Genomic DNA, 22,813 nt, shown 5'->3' with positions numbered 1-22,813 from the left:
TGTATAATATATTAATATTTGTAAAATATTGATTGTGAATTTAGGAATAAAATTCTAATAGATAGTATAAATATATATATATATATATATATATATATATATATATATATATATTCATTTAAAAGTATTAATTCATTATGATGTGCTCAGCATGTTAGTTTTGTGAGCTGGACACTTAATTATCCGAAATAAAATAATTGAGTTAGGTTAAATTTCAATTTAAATAGATTTTGAATCATTGATATAATTTTAATAAACTTTGGATAACTCTTTCCGTCGAGCGTTCCATTCAGAATCTGAAAATGAAAAGATTTGCCTCTCAATAATGTTTATAATAATTTTATTTTTAAAAGATTGGAAAATAAAATAAAATGTAATTTAACATTTTAGTTTTTAATTAATTAATTAAAAAGTTTATAATTTCGGTGACCATGCAATTATATATTGTAAAATAATTCATCAATTATATTAATAAAATATAACATAAAAAATAGGAAGGCTAAGTGTGAGAATCTTATTTCTTACTGAACGTGATAGATTAATATTTTAATCTAATTTCAATTTTTAAAAATAAAAGGTATATAATTTCATAACAAATTTTTTTCTGAATTTCTTGCTTGAAAAATAGGCATACATATATATGTATAATTAGAATTGTCAATGACAACTAATCTTAAATTATTAATTTATTGATAATGTATATAAGCTGCATGCCGACTCTCAAAACACTTTTTATAAAAAGATTGCTCAATAATTATTAAATTTCTTAATTTTTTGAATATAATATTCTGTGCATAATTATTATTGATCACGACTTGAATAGCACTAAGATGTTTTCACCTAGTTTTATTGGCAGATTAACATGTCTATACATGGAGAGTAGTAGAGTACTGATCATAATCTTCAGTATACTACACAAGCAGCAGCAAGTATCGCAACTTCTATCTATCATCGATCAGACATTTTGTAGACATCAGATCCTATCTCAAGTAGTTTTATAATAATAATGTCGATGCGATGACTTACTAATTTCCCCATATATAATTAATCAGAAGAAATACTTAGAGAACATGGATTTACTGGCTGCAGGTTTCTTCTCACCGAGCCAATGTTGCATATGAACGCCGATCGCGTCCAAATACAATCCACTTCTGCCATGAAACCCGACGACCTTTCCTTGTGTCAAGTTGGAAGTGAAATAGGTTCCGACCTCTTCCCCAAACGGTCCATACTTGCCCCTGGTAGAGTGAAATGTCAGGGACTTCACAACCTTGATGCTGTCATCGTAACTGTTGGTGCAGTAATAGCCACTCAAGCAATTGAGGACTTCGTTGGGGTAATCAAACTTGACCTGCAAAATGCATGCATGCATGTTTTCCTAAAAATTAATATATGAGCAAAAGAATATATTGATCTGTTACCCTGTGGGAGATTTCTCCACTGCTTCCATGTCTCACAGACCAGACAGATTGGCCGCTCCGATCGTACTCTATTTGTATGGAGTTGATCACATCTCCCCTTGTGATGTACACTTGCTTGATCCCAGAATAGACTCCATCATCCCATGGTCTACCACCATTCCCACCCCAAGGTCCAGGATCAGTTGAGGCTGGTTCTTTAATCATCCCATATACGACCTGCATGAAAGGGCATTTTCGATCTATGGGCCAATCCTTCTACTACTGAAGTTTGCAAAAGTAAGCAAGCATATAAGCAATTACCTCTTCTTCGATTCCCTTGGAAGAATCAATTTGGTTGCTAGGCCAACGAGAATAATCCAGCAATGGCATGGCCACTTTATTTCTTAAAGTCGAGGCCACCTTTCCTTCAAGAACATGAACACCAATACTATCAACAAACCATCCACTTCTGCCATGAAATCCAACAACCTTCCCGTCAACTAATAAAGATGAAAAGAATGCTCCTTCCTCATCTCCATATGGTCCATAATCCCTCTTCGTCGTGTGAAACTTGAGTGATTTCACTGCGGTTGGTCCCATGATCATAGTTGTTCCAAAGTAACCAGTTACATGTGTTAGGATCTCGAATGGGAAGTCAAAAACTATCTGCACAAAGAGTATTAGGATTGTTAAGATAACTAACTACTCAACATAATCATCAGCAACAAAGCAACATGGTGCTATTACCTTGTCAGTTTTAATTCCTCCACTACCACCATTTTTGTTTCCCCACACGGCCTGGCCGTTTCTATCATACAAAACCTTTATTGAAGTGATTCCAATATTGCGTGTTAACTTGATCTCTCTAATTCCTGTATACACACCATCATCAAAAATTGTTCCTCCGCTACCACCCCAAGGGCCATAGGTTAATGGACCAGGCATCGAGTATCCTCTTTCTGAAGTGTAGCTAGGGAGAGAAATCATCTAGAAGAACAAATTAAAGTAAAGCATATCAATTATTATCCATTTAACATCAATGAATGCCTCTCTGTTGGTGATGTACTCTACAGAGTTTGATTGATAGTTCCAATGTTGTCTTTGCAGCCGTAACTACATTGGATATAGAACAGTGTTTTGAGCAAAACATTGTCAAGTTGAGGTTCTATCTTTTCCAATTGTAAATCAATATCAAATCCTGAATTTTATATTCTGATAAAATATTGTTAATGATACTCTGTGATTGTATCAAGTGATAGTCTTAAGAATAGCATACCTTAGAATTTCCTGAATTCAGAATACTTCTATACTCTGGTGCAGGCAGTGTTGCTCCCCTTGTATAATTGTTTGAGAGGATTGCAAAATTGTCCCCCCTTCCTCTTAATGCAAGAAATATATCATATGTGTTACTACTTGTTCCATCTATTCCGTCCACGATACTATAGCCAGACTTCTCAGTGATGCTAAGTTCTTGACTTTGCGAAGAAACTAACGCTTTTGATTGATCAGGGCTACCCAGTTTCTGTAGGTAAAATCCAATGGAATCAAGATACCAGCCTGCTCTTCCATGAAAACCAACAATCTTGCCGCTACTCATTGGGAATGAGAAATACATTCCTTGTTCAAAACCAAAAGGTCCATACTTTGATAGATTGCTCTCGAATCTTAATGACTTTATGATGATTGCGCTCCCACTTGAGAGTGATCCATAGTAGCCACACACTGAAGTTAAGTATTCAACTGGATAATTAAGTGTTATCTGTGAAACAAGTAATGATTAGCACACGGCAGAAGCTTTTTTCCTCATTAGCAAAAACTTGTCATAGTGATTTATAGTGCATAAGCAATCTCCTTAGGGTACACTTTTTCACAGACAGAGTGCAACCTGTATATTTTCTCAACTCATGAAAGACAAGGCCAAAAGTAGCGTGCATGATAGCTTGATTATAATAATACAATTTCATTAACTTAATTAGTAAATGAATTAGCTTAGTGGTTAATTATCTGAGCCAAATAATAAACCCATGAGTAGTAAGAGTCATAATTCTATATATGCTATGCCTCTGTGCTCGACTTGGCAAGAATATAATCCCTTTTTTCTCTCTTCTAAGATCTATAAGGTTCCTCCATGAGAATATATATAATATCCTCATATGGATCTCCTGTCCATGGAAGAGTATGCCCAAGTGATATAATAGACCCATTCCTTGAGCATGCTTGAGATACTATTGAATCCTTAAGGCCGCTTTGTGCCTTAAAAAGTTGACTAACTACATTGATGATGATGAGGTATATATCAAGTTTGATGATTGTAAGGAAGTTCATCTTTGCTTTCCAACTAATCTTCTATACTTTTATTGAACTTTTAGTCTAGTATTATATGGACTTGGATAATTGGATTCTCCCCATGAACGCTAACAAAAGGAAGGCTGATGATGATAGTCACACCCCGCAACAAGTTTATCATGTTGTTAGTTAATCAAATCTATATAATCAATAGTTGGTTCACCCTAAACCCTAAATTGCTCTAGTTCCATTTTCCTATGTTTGTATCATCGAGATGATTCTAGATGCTAGGTAATTTGAGGTGGTGGATTCTAATTAACAAGTAGCTTTAGACTATTGCTATCAAAGCAAGCTCAAACTGACCTTGTCGATTCTTGTGCCCCCATCGCCGCCGTGCTTCTCCGACCAGACCGAGCACCCTTTTTGGTCATACTCGAACTGAACGGAGACGATGCCTGCTCCATGGACCACTACCACCTGCTTGATTCCCGTGTACACACCATCGTCCCATCGGCTCCCTCCCGGCCCTCCCCACGGCCCGACCACTATCGGTCTTTTCTTCTCCGACGACAAACTCTGCAAGCCAACATCAAATCCACAAGAGATCAGTAACATATGCACTGCTACAAATCGATCGCCAGTAACATTAATTCTTTCTTTCGGTTAAAGGAAGAAATACCATTTAGCTATCGCCTATCTAGAACGACTGTGGCTCTACATCTCAGAACTTGGATCTCTTTATAGCGAGAAGCGGGGAAGGAACAATCTGCGATCATACGCAGAAGAGACAGGAGGAATTCGATTCGATAGCGAAAAACATCATATCGGAACCTGATTGCAAAGGGATTCCTCGAGTTGACGATGGAAATTTAAAGCGCTCGTAAAGGAATTCATTCATTTTGATATGAAACACAGATTCTTGGATCGTCATTTTATATATTCTCATTTTTATAAATTTTAAAATATTATAGGACTTTTTTAGGTAAATATATTTATGGACGGAGTTCTTTGAAATATTGCGAATGCGCTGGCGTCATCTCTTGCTTAAACTGACGGGGGCGCGTTCGCAATGTAATCGACCGTTCACCTCTATAAATAGCAACGACGTCTAATTCCCTTGCCTGTGTTCTTGATTGAAGCCCTACTTGTTCTTTAGCGACAGAGCAGTAATCCGATGGCGGGGAAGGGAGTCGTGATCGCGTGCCACACAGTCGAGGAATGGAACCAGCAGATCCAGCTCTCGAAGGAGTCGAAGAAGCTTGTAAGTTTCCAAATCACCCGATCGCTTTTCCCCCTTTACTATTATCGAATATTTATTTGCATCTTCGTTGGTTTTGGTTAGATTTTTTACGATCTGTGCTGTCATGCATTTTGGATCTGCTCTAATCTAGCGTTGGTTCCTTTTGTATATCCTGTTTGCTGCATAATGTATATGTTATTGCCTTCCGTGATCGATTTTCGTTAAATTTGGTTTAATTAATTTCCTTCGATGTATGGACCTTATTATTGATCATATGTTAGAAAAGAACAAGTTAGGGTTTCTGTATCCACAGATCCAAGCCCTTAGGTTGGTTCAAAGGCCGTACATATTCTCTAGTCGCTTTCTCACAGGGAGAAATCTGGTGACAGGAGTGCTGCTCCCCGCAAAATGGTATATCTGGTGTGTTTTCTTTTCCCTACGAGTCCGTGTTACCCACCTCATCTACGCCCTTGCTTCCTCGACGTGACGCCGTTGACCTGGTGATAGAAGGCGGCTCCGCCTCTTCCCTTGCCCTCTTAAATGAATTGGATGATTGGCTATGGGCACAAGTTATGAGTTCTTGATAATGCCTTATTAGGGGGAATTGAGGGGAACAGTTGAGCATATCTAGTATTCATATTTGTGGCAGGCTGATACCAGAGAGGAAGATCTAAGAGAGCGAACTAATACAATGGGATACTTGTAAATAAGTCAGAGATAGAACTTTAATGGTAGTAGTGTGCTTGATTGTGAAAGTGCCCTTGTTACCTACATCACATAAGGGGATGGTTTTCTATTGTTGCTGCTTGTAGAACTTGAATTTATTGTAAATTGATGCTTATTAGAAGCAGAATCTTTTCTTTCCCCTTGTTGTCCATCTAGTAGCAAAGAATTTGGGGATAGATGGACATTTGAAAAAAAAAAGGGACGGAAAAAAAGGATGGAACTGTTATTTGAAATTATTGTTCCAGCTTATCTCTATGAAGCCAGCTAACAAGATAATTTGACCAGAATGGATTCTATCTTCATGATCATTTAGCTAAATGCAAACCATTTAGGTGCTTGGAGTAACTTTGTATACACGTAGTTCATCTAATAGAGAGACTGAAGGGAGTAATCTTGTGATTTTCAATTTTGTTCCAATTCTCTCAATTTTTCTTTGTTAAACAATTGAGTGGTACGTTGCTTGTATTATTTAAGAACTACACTACTTTTGTTTGGAGACATTACTAGTTGATTGGTGTTCCTGTTCATCTTCTTATTTCACTGGTTTGTTTCTTCAGCTATATAAATTCTGTAACTTCTTTTCGAAAGTGGGTACAAGTTGAGTTGTATGATACTACTGCACACTTGTATTGGCTCTAATGTGCTGATGGATTGTAGGTGGTGGTTGATTTTACTGCTTCATGGTGTCCACCATGCCGAATTATAGCCCCCATCTTTGCTGAATTAGCTAAAAAGTTCACCAATGCAGTTTTCCTAAAGGTGGATGTCGATGAGCTGAAGGTAAGCAATATTTACTCATATAAAACTTGGCATTTTTATTTCTAAGTTGCATTTTAGTCATACAGTTTCTAATTGTTCCCAAAACAACAGACTGTTTCCGAAGAATGGCAAGTAGAAGCAATGCCAACTTTCATTTTCATCAAGGAAGGAAGCCTACTCGACAAACTTGTAGGAGCTCACAAAGTTGAATTGCGAAAGAAGGTGGTACTGCACTCATCAAATTGACTGTCTGCCCATGCAACCAACTGCATTATAGTTACTATATACATGATAAATAAGTGTTGACCTGGATTCATTTTCATTTTATGCTTCAAAATTTGGATCTTCTATGATCAGTATGTTGGAAGGATTGTTGATACTTTTGCCATTGATAAAATGGAGTATGTCGTTGTCATTTTATGCTTTAAATTGAATCCTTCTATGATTAATAAGTTGCACCTCTTCTTGTCTATTTTATGCTTCAAAATAGAGTGCATGCTCTATTTGGAGTTGTACAGTATGCAACCCAATAAATCTGTATTCATAACTTAAATGTATTACAGTCTAGTTACAATAACTCTTGTATGATAATTTTCTTTCCATTCATACATTTCATTAGTAATTTATATTATAGCAACACCGACTATCTAACTTGATAGCCTTTGATTTCTCTGGCAATGGTTTTAATCCCAAGGATAAATGTTCCCACTCTGCCTGCCAAGCCATGGAACATTTCCTTTCTCTGAATAAGTCCTCTCACATAAAGAGCATAAAAGGCACTAGTCTCTGACCCATCACAGGCAATGAATGGCATAAGCTTTGGCAGCAAAAATAAACACCATGCTTACTGAACAGATAATAGTTTCATTCTTTATCACCAGTGTAATGAGTATGAAAACAGAGCTCAACCATTTCTTTGGAAACAGAAAAGAACTATGCACATCATTATTTTTCTGTGTTCTTCTTTGGAAACAGAAAATAATATTTATCCGCACTCATTTTCATAACTGCAAAATGTAAAGTGAAATCAGGTTAGAAAAGCATCTGCTTCAGCAGCTTCAGATTGGTGATGGAGCCAAAAGAGATGTTGCACTTTATTTCAGGAGTAGTCTTCATGTGAGAACTGTCAAGCTGGGTTGTCCAAATGCTTATGTTTTGAGAAACAAAACTGGTCAATCGACATTAGTGAGTGATTTTTTTTTTTGTTTTTTTGTTTCAAAATCTCCTACTCCTTGACTCAGATCTGGTAGGCATCGAAATCAGGATGTTCTTTTCCTGCAAGAATATATAGATATTCAAGGTTCTTGGCACATTCTGCAAGATATACCTTCAAGCTTAGTTTTGGAGAAGAACATGCTCTTTGTAGCCGGTGGGGAAAAGAGGAGGAGAAGTCGGCGGTGGGAAAAGGGGGAGAAGACGAGACTAGAGAGTGGGAGGGGGGTAGATTTATAAATTCATGAATTGGGGAGTTGAAACTAAGGTTTGGGAAGTGCATGCAAAGAAAATGTTGGGTGAGGATTGATCACAAAGTTCAGTTTTGGTTTAGGGAGTTTTCTCCAATTTACCAATTTTTTTACTTCTTTCATATATATTAATAAATTTATATAAAAATATATATATAAATATTGATTTATTTTTTATCGTATCAAAATATATAGATTCTATATTTTGTATATTTATTGTAGGTCTATTCATTTTTTTTAATTTTTTATTTATTTAAATTATAAATATTAATTTTAGTTCCTAATTTTGATAAGAAAAATTTAATGAGCTCTATATATATATTTTTACATGTAAAATTATTTTTAAAAATAAAAATATTTTTATAATTTTATATATTTAATTTGTTTTCCTAAATAAAATAACATATATTACTAATGAACGTTTCCTTCCTTCTTAAATAAAAAAAAACATAAATATTTTCTTTCCCTTCTCAGACGAAGTTCTGATGCGCTCGCGTCATCGCTTACGTAAAATGACGGGGGCGCGTTCGTAATGTCATCGACCGTTGACCTCGATAAATAGCATCGACGTCTAATTCCTTGATTTAAGCCCTACTTGTTCTTTTGCGACAGAGCAGTAATCCGATGGCGGGGGAGGGAGTCGTGATCGCGTGCCACACAGTCGAGGAATGGAACCAGCAGATCCAGCTCTCGAAGGAGTCGAAGAAGCTTGTAAATTTCCAAATCACCCGATCGCTTTTCGCCCTTTACTATTATCGAATATTTATTTGCATCTTCGTGAGTTTGGTTAGCTTTTTTACGATCTGTGCTGTCATGCATGTTGGATCTGCCCTAATCTAGAGTTGGTTCCTTTTGTATCTCCTGTTTGCTGCATAATGTATATGTTATTGCCTTCCGTGATCGATTTTCGTTAATAATTTCCTTCGATGTATAGACCTTATTATTAATCATATGTTAGAAAAGTACCATTTTTCGAACAAGTTAGGGTTTCTGTATCCATAGATCCAAGCCCTTAGGTTGGTTCAAAGGCCGTACATATTCTCTAGTCGCTTTCTCACAGGGAGAAATCTGGTGGCAGGAGTGCTGCTCCCCGCAAAAGGGTATATCTGGTGTCCTCGTTGCGCTGATGATCGCAAATGAATTAGATGATTGGCTATGGGCACAAGTTATGAGTGCTTGGTAATGCCTTATTAGGGCGAATTGAGGGGAACAGTTGAGCATATCTAGTATTCATATTTGTGGCAGGCTGATACCAGAGAGGAAGATCTAAGAGAGCGAACTGATACAATGGGATACTTGTAAATAAGTCAGAGATAGAACTCTAATGATAGTAGTGTGCTTGATTGTGAAAAAGTGCCCTTGTTGCCTACATCACATAAGGGGATGTTTTTCTATTGTTGCTGCTTGTAAAACTTGAATTTATTGTAAATTGATGCTTATTAGAAGCAGAATCTTTTCTTTCCCCTTGTTGTCCATCCAGTAGCAAAGAATTGGGGGATAGAGGGACATTTGAGAAAAAATAAAAGGATGGAAATAGGATGGAACTGTTATTTGAAATTATTGTTCAAGCTTATCTCTATGAAGCCAGCTAACAAGATAATTTGGCCAGAATCGATTGTATCTTCAAGATCATTTAGCTAAATGCAAACCATTTAGGTGCTTAGAGTAGCTTTGTATACACGTAGTTCATCTAATAGAGAGACTGAAGGGAGTAATCTTGTGATTTTCAATTTTGTTCCAATTCTCTCAATTTTTCTTTGTTAAACAATTGAGTGGTACGTTGCTTGTATTATTTAAGAACTACACTACTTTTGTTTGGAGACATTACTAGTTGATTGGTGTTCCTGTTCATCTTCTTATTTCACTGGTTTGTTTCTTCAGCTATATAAATTCTGTTAACTTCTTTTCGAAAGTGGGTACAGTTGTATGATACTACTGCACACTTGTATTTGCTCTAATGTGCTGATGGATTGTAGGTGGTGGTTGATTTTACTGCTTCATGGTGTCCACCATGCCGATTTATAGCCCCCATCTTTGCTGAATTAGCTAAAAAGTTCACCAATGCAGTTTTCCTAAAGGTGGATGTCGATGAGCTGAAGGTAAGCAACATTTACTCATATAAAACTTGGCATTTTCATTTCTAAGTTGCATTTTGGTTATACAGTTTCTAATTGTTCCCAAAACAACAGACTGTTTCCGAAGACTGGCAAGTAGAAGCAATGCCAACATTCATTTTCATCAAGGAAGGAAACCTAGTCCACAAACTTGTCGGAGCTGACAAAACCGAACTGGAAAAGAATGTTCAACTGCACTCATCAAGTTGATTGTCTGCCCATGCAACCAACTGCATTATAGTTACTATATATATATATATATATATATATATATATATATATATATATATATATATATATATATATATATATATATATATATGATAAATAAGTGTGGACCTGGATTCATTTTCATTTTATGCTTCAAAATTTGGATCTTCTATGATCAGTATGTTGGAAGGATTGTTGATACTTTTGCCATTGATAAAATGGATTATATCGTTGTCATTTTATGTTTTAAATTGAATCTTCTATGATTAGTAAGTTGCACCTCTTCTTGTCTTTCTTACTCTTATAAGAGTGTTCAATTATCTTGAAGAATGATGGCAAAGTCCTTGGTGATGACCATCCCTAGGGGGTAGTTAATCAACTTGAAAGACCAGGCATTGACAAAGTCTAATAAATAAGCGTCGAAAATAATTTATTTTAAAGTATGGCTTCGACCAATGCACCTTGCCTTGAGGCCTGATAGAGTGCATGTTCTATTTGGATTTGTACAGTTTGCAACCCAATAAATTTGTATTCATAACTTAAATGTATTACAGTCTAGTTACAATAACTCTTGTATGATAATTTTCTTTCCATTCATATATTTCATTAGTAATTTGTATTATAGCAACACCGACTATCTAACTTGATAGCCTTTGATCTCTCTGACAATGGTTTTAATCCCAAGGATAGATGTTCCTACTCTGCCTGCCAAGCCATGGAACATTTCCTTTCTCTGAATAATTCCTCTCACATAAAGAGCATAAAAGGCACTAGTCTCTGACCCATCACAGGCAATGAATGGCATAAGCTTTGGCAGCAAAAATAAACACCATGCTTACTGAACAGACAATAGTTTCATTCTTTATCACCAGTGTAATGAGTATGAAAACAGAGCTCAAACATTTCTTTGGAAACAGAAAAGAACTATGCACATCATTATTTGTCTGTGTTCTTCTTTGGAAACAGAAAATAATATTTATCTGCACTCATTTTCATAACTGCAAAATGTAAAGTGAAATCCGGTTAGAAAAGCATCTGCTTCAACAGCTTCAGATTGGTGATGGAGCCAAAAGAGATGTTGCACTTTATTTCAGGAGTAGTCTTCATGTGAGAACTGTCAAGCTGGCTTGTCCAAATGCTTATGTTTTGAGAAACAAAACTGGTCAATAGACATTAGTGAGTGATTTTTTTTTTGTTTTTTTGTTTCAAAATCTCCTACTCCTTGACTCAGATCTGGTAGGCATCGAAATCAGGATGTTCTTTTCCTGCAAGAATATATAGATATTCAAGGTTCTTGGCACATTCTGCAAGATATACCTTCAACCTTAGTTTTGGAGAAGAACATGCTCTTTGTCGCCTTGACAATAAGTTAAAGTAGATATCTTAGTTTTCTAGCTAGCAGAAACTGTGAAACATGGTTTGGTTAAAGTAATACCGATTGGCTTGATCAAAAGAACTGCTTTCTGCTTCACGAAACGGTATAATATGAATGCCTAGTGATACTGAACATCTACAGCATGAAGACGAAAAGAATGAGTTAAGAGGCAGCCCAACCAAGAGCAACATTCGAAATGCAAGATTTGGGGTATAGAAATTCACCCAAGTTGTAGTTCAGTCCTGCATAACCGTGTGAGTATGGTAAGAGTTCTTCCACCTCTACACGCGAACTACAATAACCTGCGTCCTTGAGTCGACTGTAATTGATTGTTTCAACCTCTGCGGTGAAAATGCTGAAAACAGGCCTATGGTCAGAGAACCTGGATTCTCCTCGGACATAAGACAACTGATTAAGACCTCCTCCTAACCATAATATGCGATCGCACCTTCACAAAAACATATGGTCAGTGAGTTCGATAGTTGATTGCAATCTCAGCAAATTTAATGTAAACATTAGTCAATTTTACCATGCAGGTGTCCGTCGCTTCTCTTTAGGATTCATGTCATCTCCTGCATATCGATCTGAGTTGTTTGAATATTTATATGTTGGAGGAAAATATATACTTCCTTCTTTCCATCCCTTGAATACACGACCACATCGTTGTTCTATCCTAAGCTGTTCAAAATAGCACGTGAAGATATGATTCTAATCTTTCATTACCGGGAAATGGCACCAACAAAAGGAATCAACTTCCTTAAAAGCACAAGAAACCATCATGATCCTATATAGAACCATTAACACAAGTAGCATGGCTATTTTTACTAGGATGGAAGCAAAGAGGGAGGCGAGAACGGTTCACAAAATTACATATGCAGTTATGGACATCTTTTGTGTCACTTTCCCTCCTATCTTCTATCCAAGTAAACTGGCCCTTATTGTGATCAGAAAATAGTTGATAAATTACCTGATCTTTCTCCAATAATGCTCTCCAATTCCGCATTTCAACCAGAGTCTTCACAGACCGATAAGAAAGAGCAATTCGGTAATTCAGATCCCCAAGCCATACTATGCGACTGAAGAGAATTAAGGAAAGGGAATAGGTACATTGAAGCCTCTCATAGTTTTTGAACATGGAAGGAATCTGAGAAAATGCTTGTGGGAAGGGACTTACTCATGATCAAGAATTGTTTCAGGAGATTTTTCATTATCACCTTTCTGGACCCTGGGAAATCGAGTCTTCCTTAGAATTTCCATGACGTCAGAGTTTCTGCGTAACTCGTCTCCCTCCTTCTGCCCTGAAGTTAAGTGACTACAGATGAAGCAGAAGGTCGTTTGATGCAGCGTCATACTTATTGAGATAGAACCCTGCAAGAAGAGACATTTTCTGTTTAGTTGTGATTTTTCAACAAAAGCAAACCATAATAAGTACAATCGTAATCCAGAAGTAATCGAGAAACAAGTCATTACCTTGTTTCCAAGATAGCCCATTAATCCCCGGCCAACACATGAAACCTTCAAGTTTCTCACATCCTCTCTAATATCACTGCGAACCCAAATTGTAAGAAATAGTCCAACCATTTGCTTGCTTGCAACCAAACAGTACCTGACAATATCTCCCGGTAAAGATCAACACCGTTCAAGCAAAAAATACATCAAAACAGACACAGCTAAGGGTTCAAACAAGATCTATTTAAAAAATTTTTGAAGGTAATGACTACCTAGAATTTGCAGACAACCTTTCCCTTTTGTTGGAACATGGAGGACCTCCATAAGCATAAAATGGTGAGAAAAAGAATGACATAGGTGACTCCTCGTCAATGGTCTCATCATCAGATGATCCTTCAGGACCTTCGCCTCTTAAACTGGGATCAAAATCACTTGGCCTGCTTCCAAAGCTAACTCTTTCACAAACACTGAACCTGCGATCCAGCATGGGGTGAGGAAGCATGGTATTCCCCTCCATTCTTAAACTACGACTGAGAGAATGAAAGGAACGGCGGTGGAGAAATGATGAATTCTTCTTCTTCAGTGATGATCTTTCAAAATCAGCATTTAATTCCGAGATAGGAATTGGAACAGGAGATGGAGTATGGTAGCTGTCTGAGCCACATGTGTCAGGGCTGTTCAGGGTCTTCCTAATAAGCCATGACCACTTCTTAGCAGGAACATTGTCTTCTGTACCAAGAACATTTCCTGCATTAAGTGGAACAATCTCTTGAAACCTGAAAAATTTTATATGTAACCGATTAGCATCAGTAATGATTGGCTAATAGAACTGTCAAAATACTAACCCTAAAACATATATGTCTGCAGGAGAAGAGGCATGTATCCAATCCAAGAGATTTAAGTTCTTCGGCGGAGGCCTTCCACCCACATTCCAAGTGGCAACAAAGATCCTAAAGAACAAAACATTGGCAATTCAAATCAATTACCACATTTCTTAGAACAAAAGAGTGAGTAGAATAGATTTACTTGTAATCCTGAATGTCTGTTATTTGAGCTGGATGAAGATCAAACCTTCCTCGATGAACTTGATCTACGTCTTTTTGCAATGATTTATCTGAAATGACAAACGGATAATTGTCGAGAATGATTGGAATTTTTAAAAAAAAAAGGACAAATAAAACCCATAAAGGATCAAGCTCTACTTAGTTGTGGTCCAAACCCTATAACCAATGGCACATTACTATTACCTGTTCTACTTTTCTTGCATGTGCATGCCTCCCTCTCGGAGAAGTTGGCTCTCGATTGTCTACTACCTAACAAGATAATGCATATTCTTAAAGTAAGAACAAGCATAAGAAAAGCTAAGATTCAATGACATTTCATCCATCATCTTCAAAAGTTGATGGACTTGCAATTTTTAACAAAAAAAAAAAACAAGAGAGAAATTTGTTTAATGTTCTAGCTATGCACATCTTGAATGTTACTAGCTTTATAGAAACATTAAATCAACCTTGAGGACTAGAGTTTTACTTCGCGAAATACTCTAAAGAAAAAAGTAGATAAAAAGACACAGCAAATTAAGAAGAAGAAGAAGAAGAAATCAGGCATACCCTTGCCAACCATATCATCAGCATGGCTCTCCTGACCTTTGATTTTGATGTTGAACCAGTTTTTGACAGCCTTGGACCATGACAGCTACTCCCAAACATAGGACAAAATGAAACATTGACCGAATCAGCAATCTAGAGAATGAGCAAAGAAAAGATTAAAACAGAAATCAAATGCTTCTCTTTCGACACCTTGCTTTTCTTGGAGCTTTCATCTCTCATCGTTGCAGCACTCAAACCTTCCCAAGGATTTAGCAATCTGAAGAAGTTTATGGAGAAAGAGCACCAAGATACGCTAGCTTCTAAGGAGAAACACGACCAAATAATGCAGAAGCTTAGAATATGGAGACTACATTATTCATGAGCTTTCTGCACCGGGTGAAAGCAGCAGATCAACAACACAGCCGGCTGCCCGGATCAGAAGGAAAGAGCGAGAGAGAGAGGAGAAGAAGAAAAAAGAAGGGATTTTGACCCTTCTTCACAAGGTTTGGGATCCAGAACCTTGATTTTGAAGAAAAGTAGTCGATTGCCTCAGACTGCTCCAAAACCTTGTCGCAGAAGCTCAAAATCCGATTTTGCGGGGAGCTAAAGGAATGCAGGTAGCTAGCAAGGCGAGAAATGGAGGAACAAATAGACGAGCGGAGAAGAGGGCAGCGCGGAAGGGAGGAGGCCAGTCTCTTTCAGGTCTTCAAGTTCTAAACCTCCATCCCAGGGTACAACAGCATACAAGGCATCCCATTTGAGGGAGGAATAAAGTGCAGACATCGAGCCTCGCCTCCCTCTCCCCTTTTCTTGCGGTCTCTGGACCCAAATCCAAGGCTAAACCGAAACAACGCAACGCATTAAATAATCACAACGACAATCGCAAAACTTGCATTAATAAAGGAGAAGATAGGAGAGGGGGCAAAAAAAGAAAAAATCGCCCGCTTCGCTTCGCTGGTCCATGCCCCAGTCATCGTGGTCAGCTTGACGCACACTTCTCCATGGAGTCTTACCATGGGAGGAGCAAAAGAGAGGAGCAGTTAAAGGAACAAAAAGATAAAGTTAACTCCTTGCTTTGGTTTCAGAAGTTTAATCTGCATGGGTAACTGCGTTAGGATCAGGAAGAGTTGGGCAGTTCCATTTTCGTCCTCCTCCAGCTCGATGGGAGTGAGCTCGGCGTGTCTTGTCCTGTGCGTTGGAATGCATGATTGCTTTTCTCATGCAATAGGAAGCCTGTGGACTTGCCTGCGAGATTGTGCATTGCTTCTTCATAGAATTCTTGTGCTGGTTTAGATTTTTGATGAGGAAGTGCTTCCTCATCACTGCAAAGATAATTTGGCTTACATATCCTTAATAAACTCTTTTTACTAAATATAGAAAAACTCTTTTTTATGAATATTTTATTTATAATCTTTTTTAAAAAGTACTTTAAACAGATAATTTTGTAATTAACAAGTCAAGTAGAGCAGATTGATTGCTTGACCGCCTTCCAAGGATCACAGGCGTCGAAGACTGTGCCGTGGGCCAGCGAGCGAATCCACCATTTAAATAGCCAGAACCGGCACGTGGACTTCGGAAGCATTCGGTCACCGACAGATGCCTTCCTCCGCTATAATTACCGAATGCTTGCCTCCTAATCATAATCATGTTCCCTCCTCTTCACAATTTTGAAAATATTTAATTCATTTTCTTTTTATCATTTTCAATTATATTTGCTAATACAAGTAATAAGACATGAAAAAAAAATAATTAAGTTTACAAAATTTATTTTAGAATGGAAAATTAATTAAGCATCTAAGTCGATAAGCTAATCTAACCATCCATACCGGTTCAGGTAGTTGACCTGCTTTTCCGGTCCACTTCCTGCAACAACAAATTAAAAGCCTAACGACTCAAAAATTCAAATTGGGTAGGCAGTTGGTCACCAACATGAACCCAAGCTCGACTATTTAAACTCCCCCTCTTCGAACCATCACCACTCACCTTATCGATCGATCGATCAATCTACTCCTCCAATCTCATTCCTGATTTCAACTCCAGTGCCATGGATCGCAACCAAGGAGTCGTCGTCCTCGTCTTCATCATCATGACCACGCTCGTGGGGATTGCTTCTGCCCAATCTTCTGGATGCACCTCCGCGATCATTAGCCTTGCGCCTTGTCTCAATTACATCACCGGCAACGCCTCCACGCCTTCCTCTTCATGTTGCTCGCAGTTGGCCAGCATTGTCAGGTCCCAGCCGGCGTGCCTATGCTCGGTGCTCAACGGTGGTGCCTCCTCGTTCGGTGTCACGGTCGACCGGACCCGGGCATTGGCAATGCCTGGCGCCTGCAAGGTCCAAACTCCACCAGTGAGCCAGTGCAACAGTAAGTGCTCTAGTCATCATTTCCTTTGTGTATATATGAAAAGAAAGCGAGTCTCATTTGTTGTATGTATGGTTATATATGGCAGATGGGGCAAAGTCTCCGACTCCTTCACCGGAGACTCGAGCGACACCAGAAGCCCCCGCCGATCCTACACTGGAGACTCCTTCGGTAACATCACCTCCGACGACAGGTACTGATTGGGTTACTAGCTAGCTAGCTTACAATTCAGTCATCAAGCAATGAGAATATCATTTAACTTAAGTTTCATGCAAAATGGCGCAGAGGATGGATCCCGGACTACTCCGGCTACTCAGGCTACAGCCTCAGGTGCTGCCGCTGTTCGATCGCCTGCAACTTTGATGCTTTCAAGCTTTTTCCTCGCCGCTTGCATCACCTTCACTAAACTGATCTGATAGAGTTCTATACATATATCGACTACCATGATATATGTATAGAACTGATTGTTGTTTACATGTTTATTTATGGTTAAGTTTGTATCGAATTCTGTTTCCTCATCTATGTTCTTGATTGAATTGTTATGGGATTTGTTCCGGTGAATATTCATTATATGATCTGAATGAGACATTTCTGCTTCTATTCATCGTTTGTCTCTAGGAAATTTTTGGTAAAATTTGAAAGTGAAACTAGATGCTGTTTAATTTAGTTTTGTTTGATAGTGCCAAAGTGCAATTATTGACGATGGCTTTTTGTGACATGTTATCGAGACAATATGACAAAGAAAAATTGTACCATTTCGTTTCATCATCCTCGTAAGAAAAAAAAGGTAAATGTGTTTTCAACGTAAACTTCTAACAAAGGGATGAAGAGCAACCTTTTCAGCAAAAAGTTAGAATTTATCATTATAACCGTATCACACGATTGATCCTACGATTATTTATAAAAAGATAAATTGAGAAGTTACAATTGACTATTTACGAAGAAGGGTATTGTCTTAGTTTCGTCGATATTCGACCTTTATTTTCGTCGAGATTCACCCTAGCAGTCCCACACGATCGGCCTCATGACCATCTGTGAAGAGGTAAATCGAAAAACTACCTCCATCGTAACCAACTCAGCTATATCCCAGGGCTCGAAAGTATCAACCCTAAGTTATGATATAATCACTCGTGATCATCATCATCTTTATTAACATCATCATCATTGAATGATGAAAATGTATTTATTGATTGGAGCTTTTAAGAATGGTGATGCACTAGTAAATCAAGAATTATATTATTCAAGTTTATTTAATAAATTAATCAAGTTAAATTAAATTGAATTTAAAATAAATTAAGTCCATAAGTTATTTGAGCTTAACATTTTAGTTTAATTTTTTTTATGAATTTGAATCGAATTAAATTTAATTTAAATAAAATATTATAAATTTAATAAAAAATTTATTGATAAATATGATTCATAAATTCATAAATTTTTTGATTTAATTTAATTAATTATTTAATTGATTATGTATATTAAAAAAATATAAATAATTTTGTATGAATAAATATTAAATTTATTTACTATCGAGTTTGCTTGTGACGGATTTTGAAAACAGTGTGAAAAATTTTATTCTTAAATAAATTACAAATAAATTAAACTAATTTTATTAAAATCTTGGATATTGTTAATTATTACCCTATTTGGATAAAGTCGGGCGAGTTCGCTCCATCGCCTCTCTGCCTGCATCGTCTCTCCTCTTCCTCGCCTCCCTCTGCTTTTCTGCTTCTCGATAGTTCGCTACTAAAATGTTAGCAAACCCTACAATCCGCTATGGTAGCTCTCATCCTTCTCTTCCTTCTCCATTTCCTCCTCCGCCGTTGCCCCCTTTCCATTCGCTCGGAAAAGGCAGTCGCCCTCTCGCCTTGTCTCGCTGCGTATCGGTTCCTCCATTTCGATCGGAACATTTTTCTCTATTTTCCTTGCCGTCGCTGAAGTGGAAGTGGAAGAGGCATCCCTTCCGCGCGGCGCTGGAGTCGAACTCGTCCGCGGCGGGCGGCGCGGCAGATGATGTGGCCACTTCGACGCTCAACAAATACTCGGTGAAAATTCCCTTCGGCAGTCGTCAGGTGAGATTCTTTTTAGTTTATTGGATTTGTTTCTTTATTCCCTTTTGTGGTCTTAGTGTAAGATTGGTCCAGGGTGATTTGGCCTTGGTTTGGTTTCGTCAGTGGCTGAGGGGGAGTTGTGATTCCCTGTGGGAACGGCGCATTGCTATTCTCTTGTATTCGGAACAGGTGAAGAGTTACAAGAGGAGGAAGGTTCGACTCAATTTGTTGCAGGAGGGAGGTTTGCTTGGGTGGTCTCGGCCATTGTTCGAGAGCGGAGGACAAGGCCGCAGAGGGCTGCCGAAAGATCCGGCCTCCACTCTGGAACAGGAAAGGGCCTGCTACAGGGGTTCCGTCTAGTGGGAATATCTTGGAGCTGAGGAGGGTGCAAATGGACACTGATTCGATAATGGTGGCCACTTGCTTGGACTGAGGCTGGTGAATTCCATAGAGGGCCATTAGCGACGTTGCCAGTGGCTCTGTTGTTTCTTCATGTTTGTCTTCTTTTACCCCATCCTGTAGGAATAGCCAGTTATACTTATGGCTGATGGAGAATGACTCGTCCCAGTATAAATAAGAGACCTCTTGCACGTTGTCCAACCATTTCAAATATTAGTGAGGTGTCAAACGGAGGGCAGATTGTTTCTCGAGATTTCTGATCGTATATGTGGGCAAGTTGTGCAGTGTCATTGAGGTACTAGGACGGTGTGCCTTCACTTGTGCGAGTAAATATGACGCCTACTTAGAGGTGAAGAAGTTTTCCTCTTGGTTGGTCATTATGAATGTTTGTGATTGCTGAAGCTCCATTTCTCCTGGTTTCCCAACTTGTTTAACATGAAATTGGCAGTCACACTTTGATACCCAGATTTTCAATCCTGTTATATCTTGTGAAGTTAAACCTTAGGGGGTCCGATGATGGGCCCTTCCAACTAGTACTTTTGTGTTGGAGTTTTGAGAAAGAGGTTTCTCGGCTAAGGATTCTATGCTTACCACCAAAGGATGGATGTTTGCCAAGGCCTTTTCGTATGTCAGAGCTTGCTTTTATTGTGCGGCTATTGTCTTCCCTTATTTGGGTACAATTTTGGGTGACCATTACATCCCAGCATTCTACTTAGTCTTTTTATCCCTTTTAAGCACGATCCTCCAACATCTACTTTTGGAACATTTTTTGCCAAAAGGATGGAGATTTGTTAATGATTCTTGTCCATGTTTGGTTCCAATACCAACTTGTTACGTGACTAAATGCAAGACCACATCTAAGGGTGATTCAACCTCAACACAAAGGAGGAATTATGATTTGAATAAGAGCTACCCTTTGATCTCATCTTTTGTTTAGAACAAGGGAGAAGAGCCACAAGAAGGGAGAAGCTCAACTTGGTTTGTCCTAAGAGGGAGGTCTAAGGGTGACCTCAACCACTAGTTGATAACGAAGAAGAAGACCATTGTTTGATAGCAAAGAACAAGGCCACAAAGGGCCTCGATAGGGTTGAAATAGGTAGGGTGTGGAAGGTTCAATCTCCACATGGGAATAGGGTTGGTTGGAGCAATACCTTGTGTTGGGACCGATGATGGTTCTAGTTGCCTGGGCCTCAACAGATGGAGGTGATGGTCATTTCTGACTTGAGGAGTAGGTAGAGGTTAGCAGCGGGAAGTCTCTCATTGTGTGTGTGAGAGGGAGTGAGATTTTTTTTTGAGTACTCTACACTTGACTAGTGGATTGTCCACCCGTCCTTTACTCTTCTCTTTCAATGATGATCCCTCATGTGGATCCTACACTTTTGACTACGTAAAATTCATTGCACGACCTTTAAGGGTGCCCTTGTGGTTTGTTTGCACTCCCTAGGCTACCACATCTTGAATATTTTTCATGACCAACTATGGTTGTATGCGTGGCCAGCAGCAATGTTGAATGTGATTTTAAACAATTATATAACTCTTTCAACTGAAAAATTTTAATTTAAACAAATATCTCTAGGCTTTTTAAATAAAATTATTAATATATTTTTTCTTTGTTCTCCCCACATTGTGCATGGGCTGTCACCTAATTCTTTAAATTGCTGTTGACATTTTCTTCCTTTTGCTTCTTCAATTAGCAACCTTTCCTGTCCAGTAGCTCTGTCAGTAGGAGGCTGATCAGTTACCTCTTCCATCCGAGCTTTCCTTGAGTGCTTCTTTCTCTTTTACTTGTTTGATGGCTTTCTTTGAATGACTTCCTCATGTACCCACTCCAGTTTAAACCTTCCCGTATTCTCCTCACTGAGGTTTCTTCTTGCTTCAAGGGTAAAAAAATTGAGAATGCCTGCTATATATGTTGCACATACATTAATGACACTATTAATTTTCTTTAGCTATGGCTTCTGATTGACATTGTTCCATGTTTTTTCCTTTATATTCTGAATTTTTAATTTTGCTCAAATATTCTTATTTCAGATATTGGTGGAAACAGGCCATATTGGCAGGCAGGCTAGCGCTTCTGTGACAGTCACTGATGGGGAAACTGTAAGCCTGTCTTGTTATTACACAATACTGACTCTGCTTCTTTCTTTTAAGAACTTGTATTTTCTGAAAGGTCACCACCTTTAAAAATGATTATGAATGTGATTTCCTCAGTGTCTTTCCTGTGAATGATTTATCGTGGAATGGAATAGACCCAGAGGAGTTCTACAAGAAAAAAAAAGTCTTATCCTCTTGTCGTTGTTCTATAAAAGGTCTTAAAATAGACAATGCGGTCTTTGGATAAGTGTTTGGAATGTTAGATGTCCTTGGAGGAGAAGAAGATTAGGGTTATCTGCAATTTCTGCCCTATTGAGTCTTGTCCTCGAAGAGATTTGCGACGAGGGTCGGCACCTACGTTATGGAGTGCGAGCGGTTGAACATTGGACGGTGACGACATACATTGTGTGAGAAGCGACGACGCAAAGATGAAATATCTAAATAGATGAATTAATTTTGTAATTAATATTTTAAAATATGAATAAAATTGGAATAAAATATTTTAGAGTTCTCTTTCCCTTTCCTTACATCCCAAATTGGAGTGTAAGAAATTCTAGTGATTCGTGAGCATGCAAGAGTAAAACTAACCCATCTCTTCCTTTCCCCTTCTTAACTCACTCCATCCCAAACAAGGGTCAAAAAACTCCTTCCTCTTATTTACCCTTCCCTCCCCTTCCCTCACTTCCTCCCAAACAAAGCGTTAAGCTCCAACTCTCAAAAACTTTTACTTAGTCTTTCTTAGGTTGGAAAATATATTGGGTCTTACCAAAGCCATTCTAACCTCCAATTCTTAGAAATCTTATTCTTTTAAGGCTCAAAACTTCTATAAAACTCCCCTAAATTTCCTTTAATTCTCTTCCAAGCCTACATAGTTTGTTATGTTATAATGATGAAGTGCAAAATGTTGATACTCTACATCTTTTGCATAGATATTAGGATCACCTTGCTATTGTAAATGCGTAATTATTGAAGATTTTAGGTGGATTAATCACCCTATAAAGATAGGGTTACATAAAGGATCAACTTTAAGTTAATATCTTTTTACATTAGTCATGGATGAAGTCATTGAACACATCCAAGACATGTGCATGTTGTTTGGAGATGACATTATTTTGGTCGATGAGACATGTGAAGGTTTAAATGCTAAACTTGAATTTTGGCTGAAAATGCTGGAAGGAAAAGGTTTTAGGTTTAATAGAGTAAAGGTAATATATAAAATTTAATTTTAGTAGTGGTAGATGTAGCAAAATAATTGTTAAGATTGAAGATAATGAGTTATCCAAAATCTGGGTTCAGTT

General features: G+C 38.0%; 6 protein-coding genes across 7 annotated transcripts in view; 4 read left to right on the top strand and 2 right to left on the bottom strand.

Moving 5' to 3' along the window:
* Positions 1-841: 841 nt before the first annotated feature.
* LOC141826688 (jacalin-related lectin 3) lies at positions 842-4,464 on the bottom strand. 2 transcript variants are annotated; one of them, XM_074713967.1, is made up of 7 exons: positions 4,366-4,383; positions 4,050-4,262; positions 2,677-3,159; positions 2,148-2,387; positions 1,722-2,066; positions 1,422-1,637; positions 842-1,351 (listed from the first exon to the last, which is right to left on the bottom strand). In XM_074713967.1, the coding sequence occupies exons 1-7, from the start codon at positions 4,366-4,368 to the stop codon at positions 1,049-1,051; spliced, it is 1,803 nt and encodes a 600-aa protein (XP_074570068.1). In that variant the 5' UTR covers positions 4,369-4,383; the 3' UTR covers positions 842-1,048. The 2 variants fall into 2 exon arrangements, with proteins under 2 accessions (XP_074570068.1, XP_074570067.1); XM_074713966.1 differs by having other exon boundaries at positions 4,050-4,464.
* A 343-nt stretch (positions 4,465-4,807) lies between these two features.
* LOC141826496 (thioredoxin H5-like) lies at positions 4,808-6,863 on the top strand. Its single transcript, XM_074713750.1, has 3 exons — positions 4,808-4,947; positions 6,310-6,432; positions 6,523-6,863. Exons 1-3 carry the CDS (start codon positions 4,861-4,863, stop codon positions 6,655-6,657), a joined length of 345 nt encoding a protein of 114 aa, XP_074569851.1. The 5' UTR covers positions 4,808-4,860; the 3' UTR covers positions 6,658-6,863.
* Positions 6,864-8,445: 1,582 nt separating this feature from the next.
* LOC141826495 (thioredoxin H5-like) lies at positions 8,446-10,477 on the top strand. The gene is made up of 4 exons (XM_074713749.1): positions 8,446-8,585; positions 9,851-9,973; positions 10,064-10,254; positions 10,311-10,477. The coding sequence occupies exons 1-3, from the start codon at positions 8,499-8,501 to the stop codon at positions 10,196-10,198; spliced, it is 345 nt and encodes a 114-aa protein (XP_074569850.1). The 5' UTR covers positions 8,446-8,498; the 3' UTR covers positions 10,199-10,254; positions 10,311-10,477.
* Positions 10,478-11,324: 847 nt separating this feature from the next.
* LOC141828607 (type IV inositol polyphosphate 5-phosphatase 7-like) lies at positions 11,325-14,893 on the bottom strand. The gene is made up of 13 exons (XM_074716060.1): positions 14,822-14,893; positions 14,633-14,717; positions 14,270-14,335; positions 14,049-14,136; positions 13,868-13,972; positions 13,295-13,798; positions 13,044-13,179; positions 12,748-12,941; positions 12,541-12,649; positions 12,103-12,251; positions 11,798-12,021; positions 11,634-11,708; positions 11,325-11,463 (listed from the first exon to the last, which is right to left on the bottom strand). Exons 1-12 carry the CDS (start codon positions 14,849-14,851, stop codon positions 11,692-11,694), a joined length of 1,707 nt encoding a protein of 568 aa, XP_074572161.1. The 5' UTR covers positions 14,852-14,893; the 3' UTR covers positions 11,325-11,463; positions 11,634-11,691.
* Positions 14,894-16,603: 1,710 nt separating this feature from the next.
* LOC141828608 (non-specific lipid transfer protein GPI-anchored 26-like) lies at positions 16,604-17,572 on the top strand. Its single transcript, XM_074716061.1, has 3 exons — positions 16,604-16,977; positions 17,063-17,167; positions 17,260-17,572. Exons 1-3 carry the CDS (start codon positions 16,656-16,658, stop codon positions 17,388-17,390), a joined length of 558 nt encoding a protein of 185 aa, XP_074572162.1. The 5' UTR covers positions 16,604-16,655; the 3' UTR covers positions 17,391-17,572.
* A 1,100-nt stretch (positions 17,573-18,672) lies between these two features.
* LOC141828606 (putative polyribonucleotide nucleotidyltransferase 1, chloroplastic) overlaps positions 18,673-22,813 on the top strand; it is a 28,100-nt gene continuing 23,959 nt past the window's right edge. The window contains exons 1-2 of the mRNA XM_074716059.1: positions 18,673-19,043; positions 21,453-21,521. Of these exons, the coding sequence (XP_074572160.1) occupies positions 18,723-19,043; positions 21,453-21,521 (390 nt within the window). The 5' untranslated portion in view covers positions 18,673-18,722. The remainder of the gene's footprint in view (positions 19,044-21,452; positions 21,522-22,813) is intronic.

The sequence above is a fragment of the Curcuma longa genome, chromosome 4 (genome assembly GCF_044706935.1).
Source record: "Curcuma longa cultivar G26 ecotype Majalengka, Jawa Barat chromosome 4, ITB_CL_G26_1.1, whole genome shotgun sequence".
Taxonomy (NCBI): Eukaryota; Viridiplantae; Streptophyta; class Magnoliopsida; order Zingiberales; family Zingiberaceae; genus Curcuma; species Curcuma longa.
Note: the sequence above shows the minus strand (reverse complement) of the source record. Positions and strands in the feature narration are given on the sequence as shown.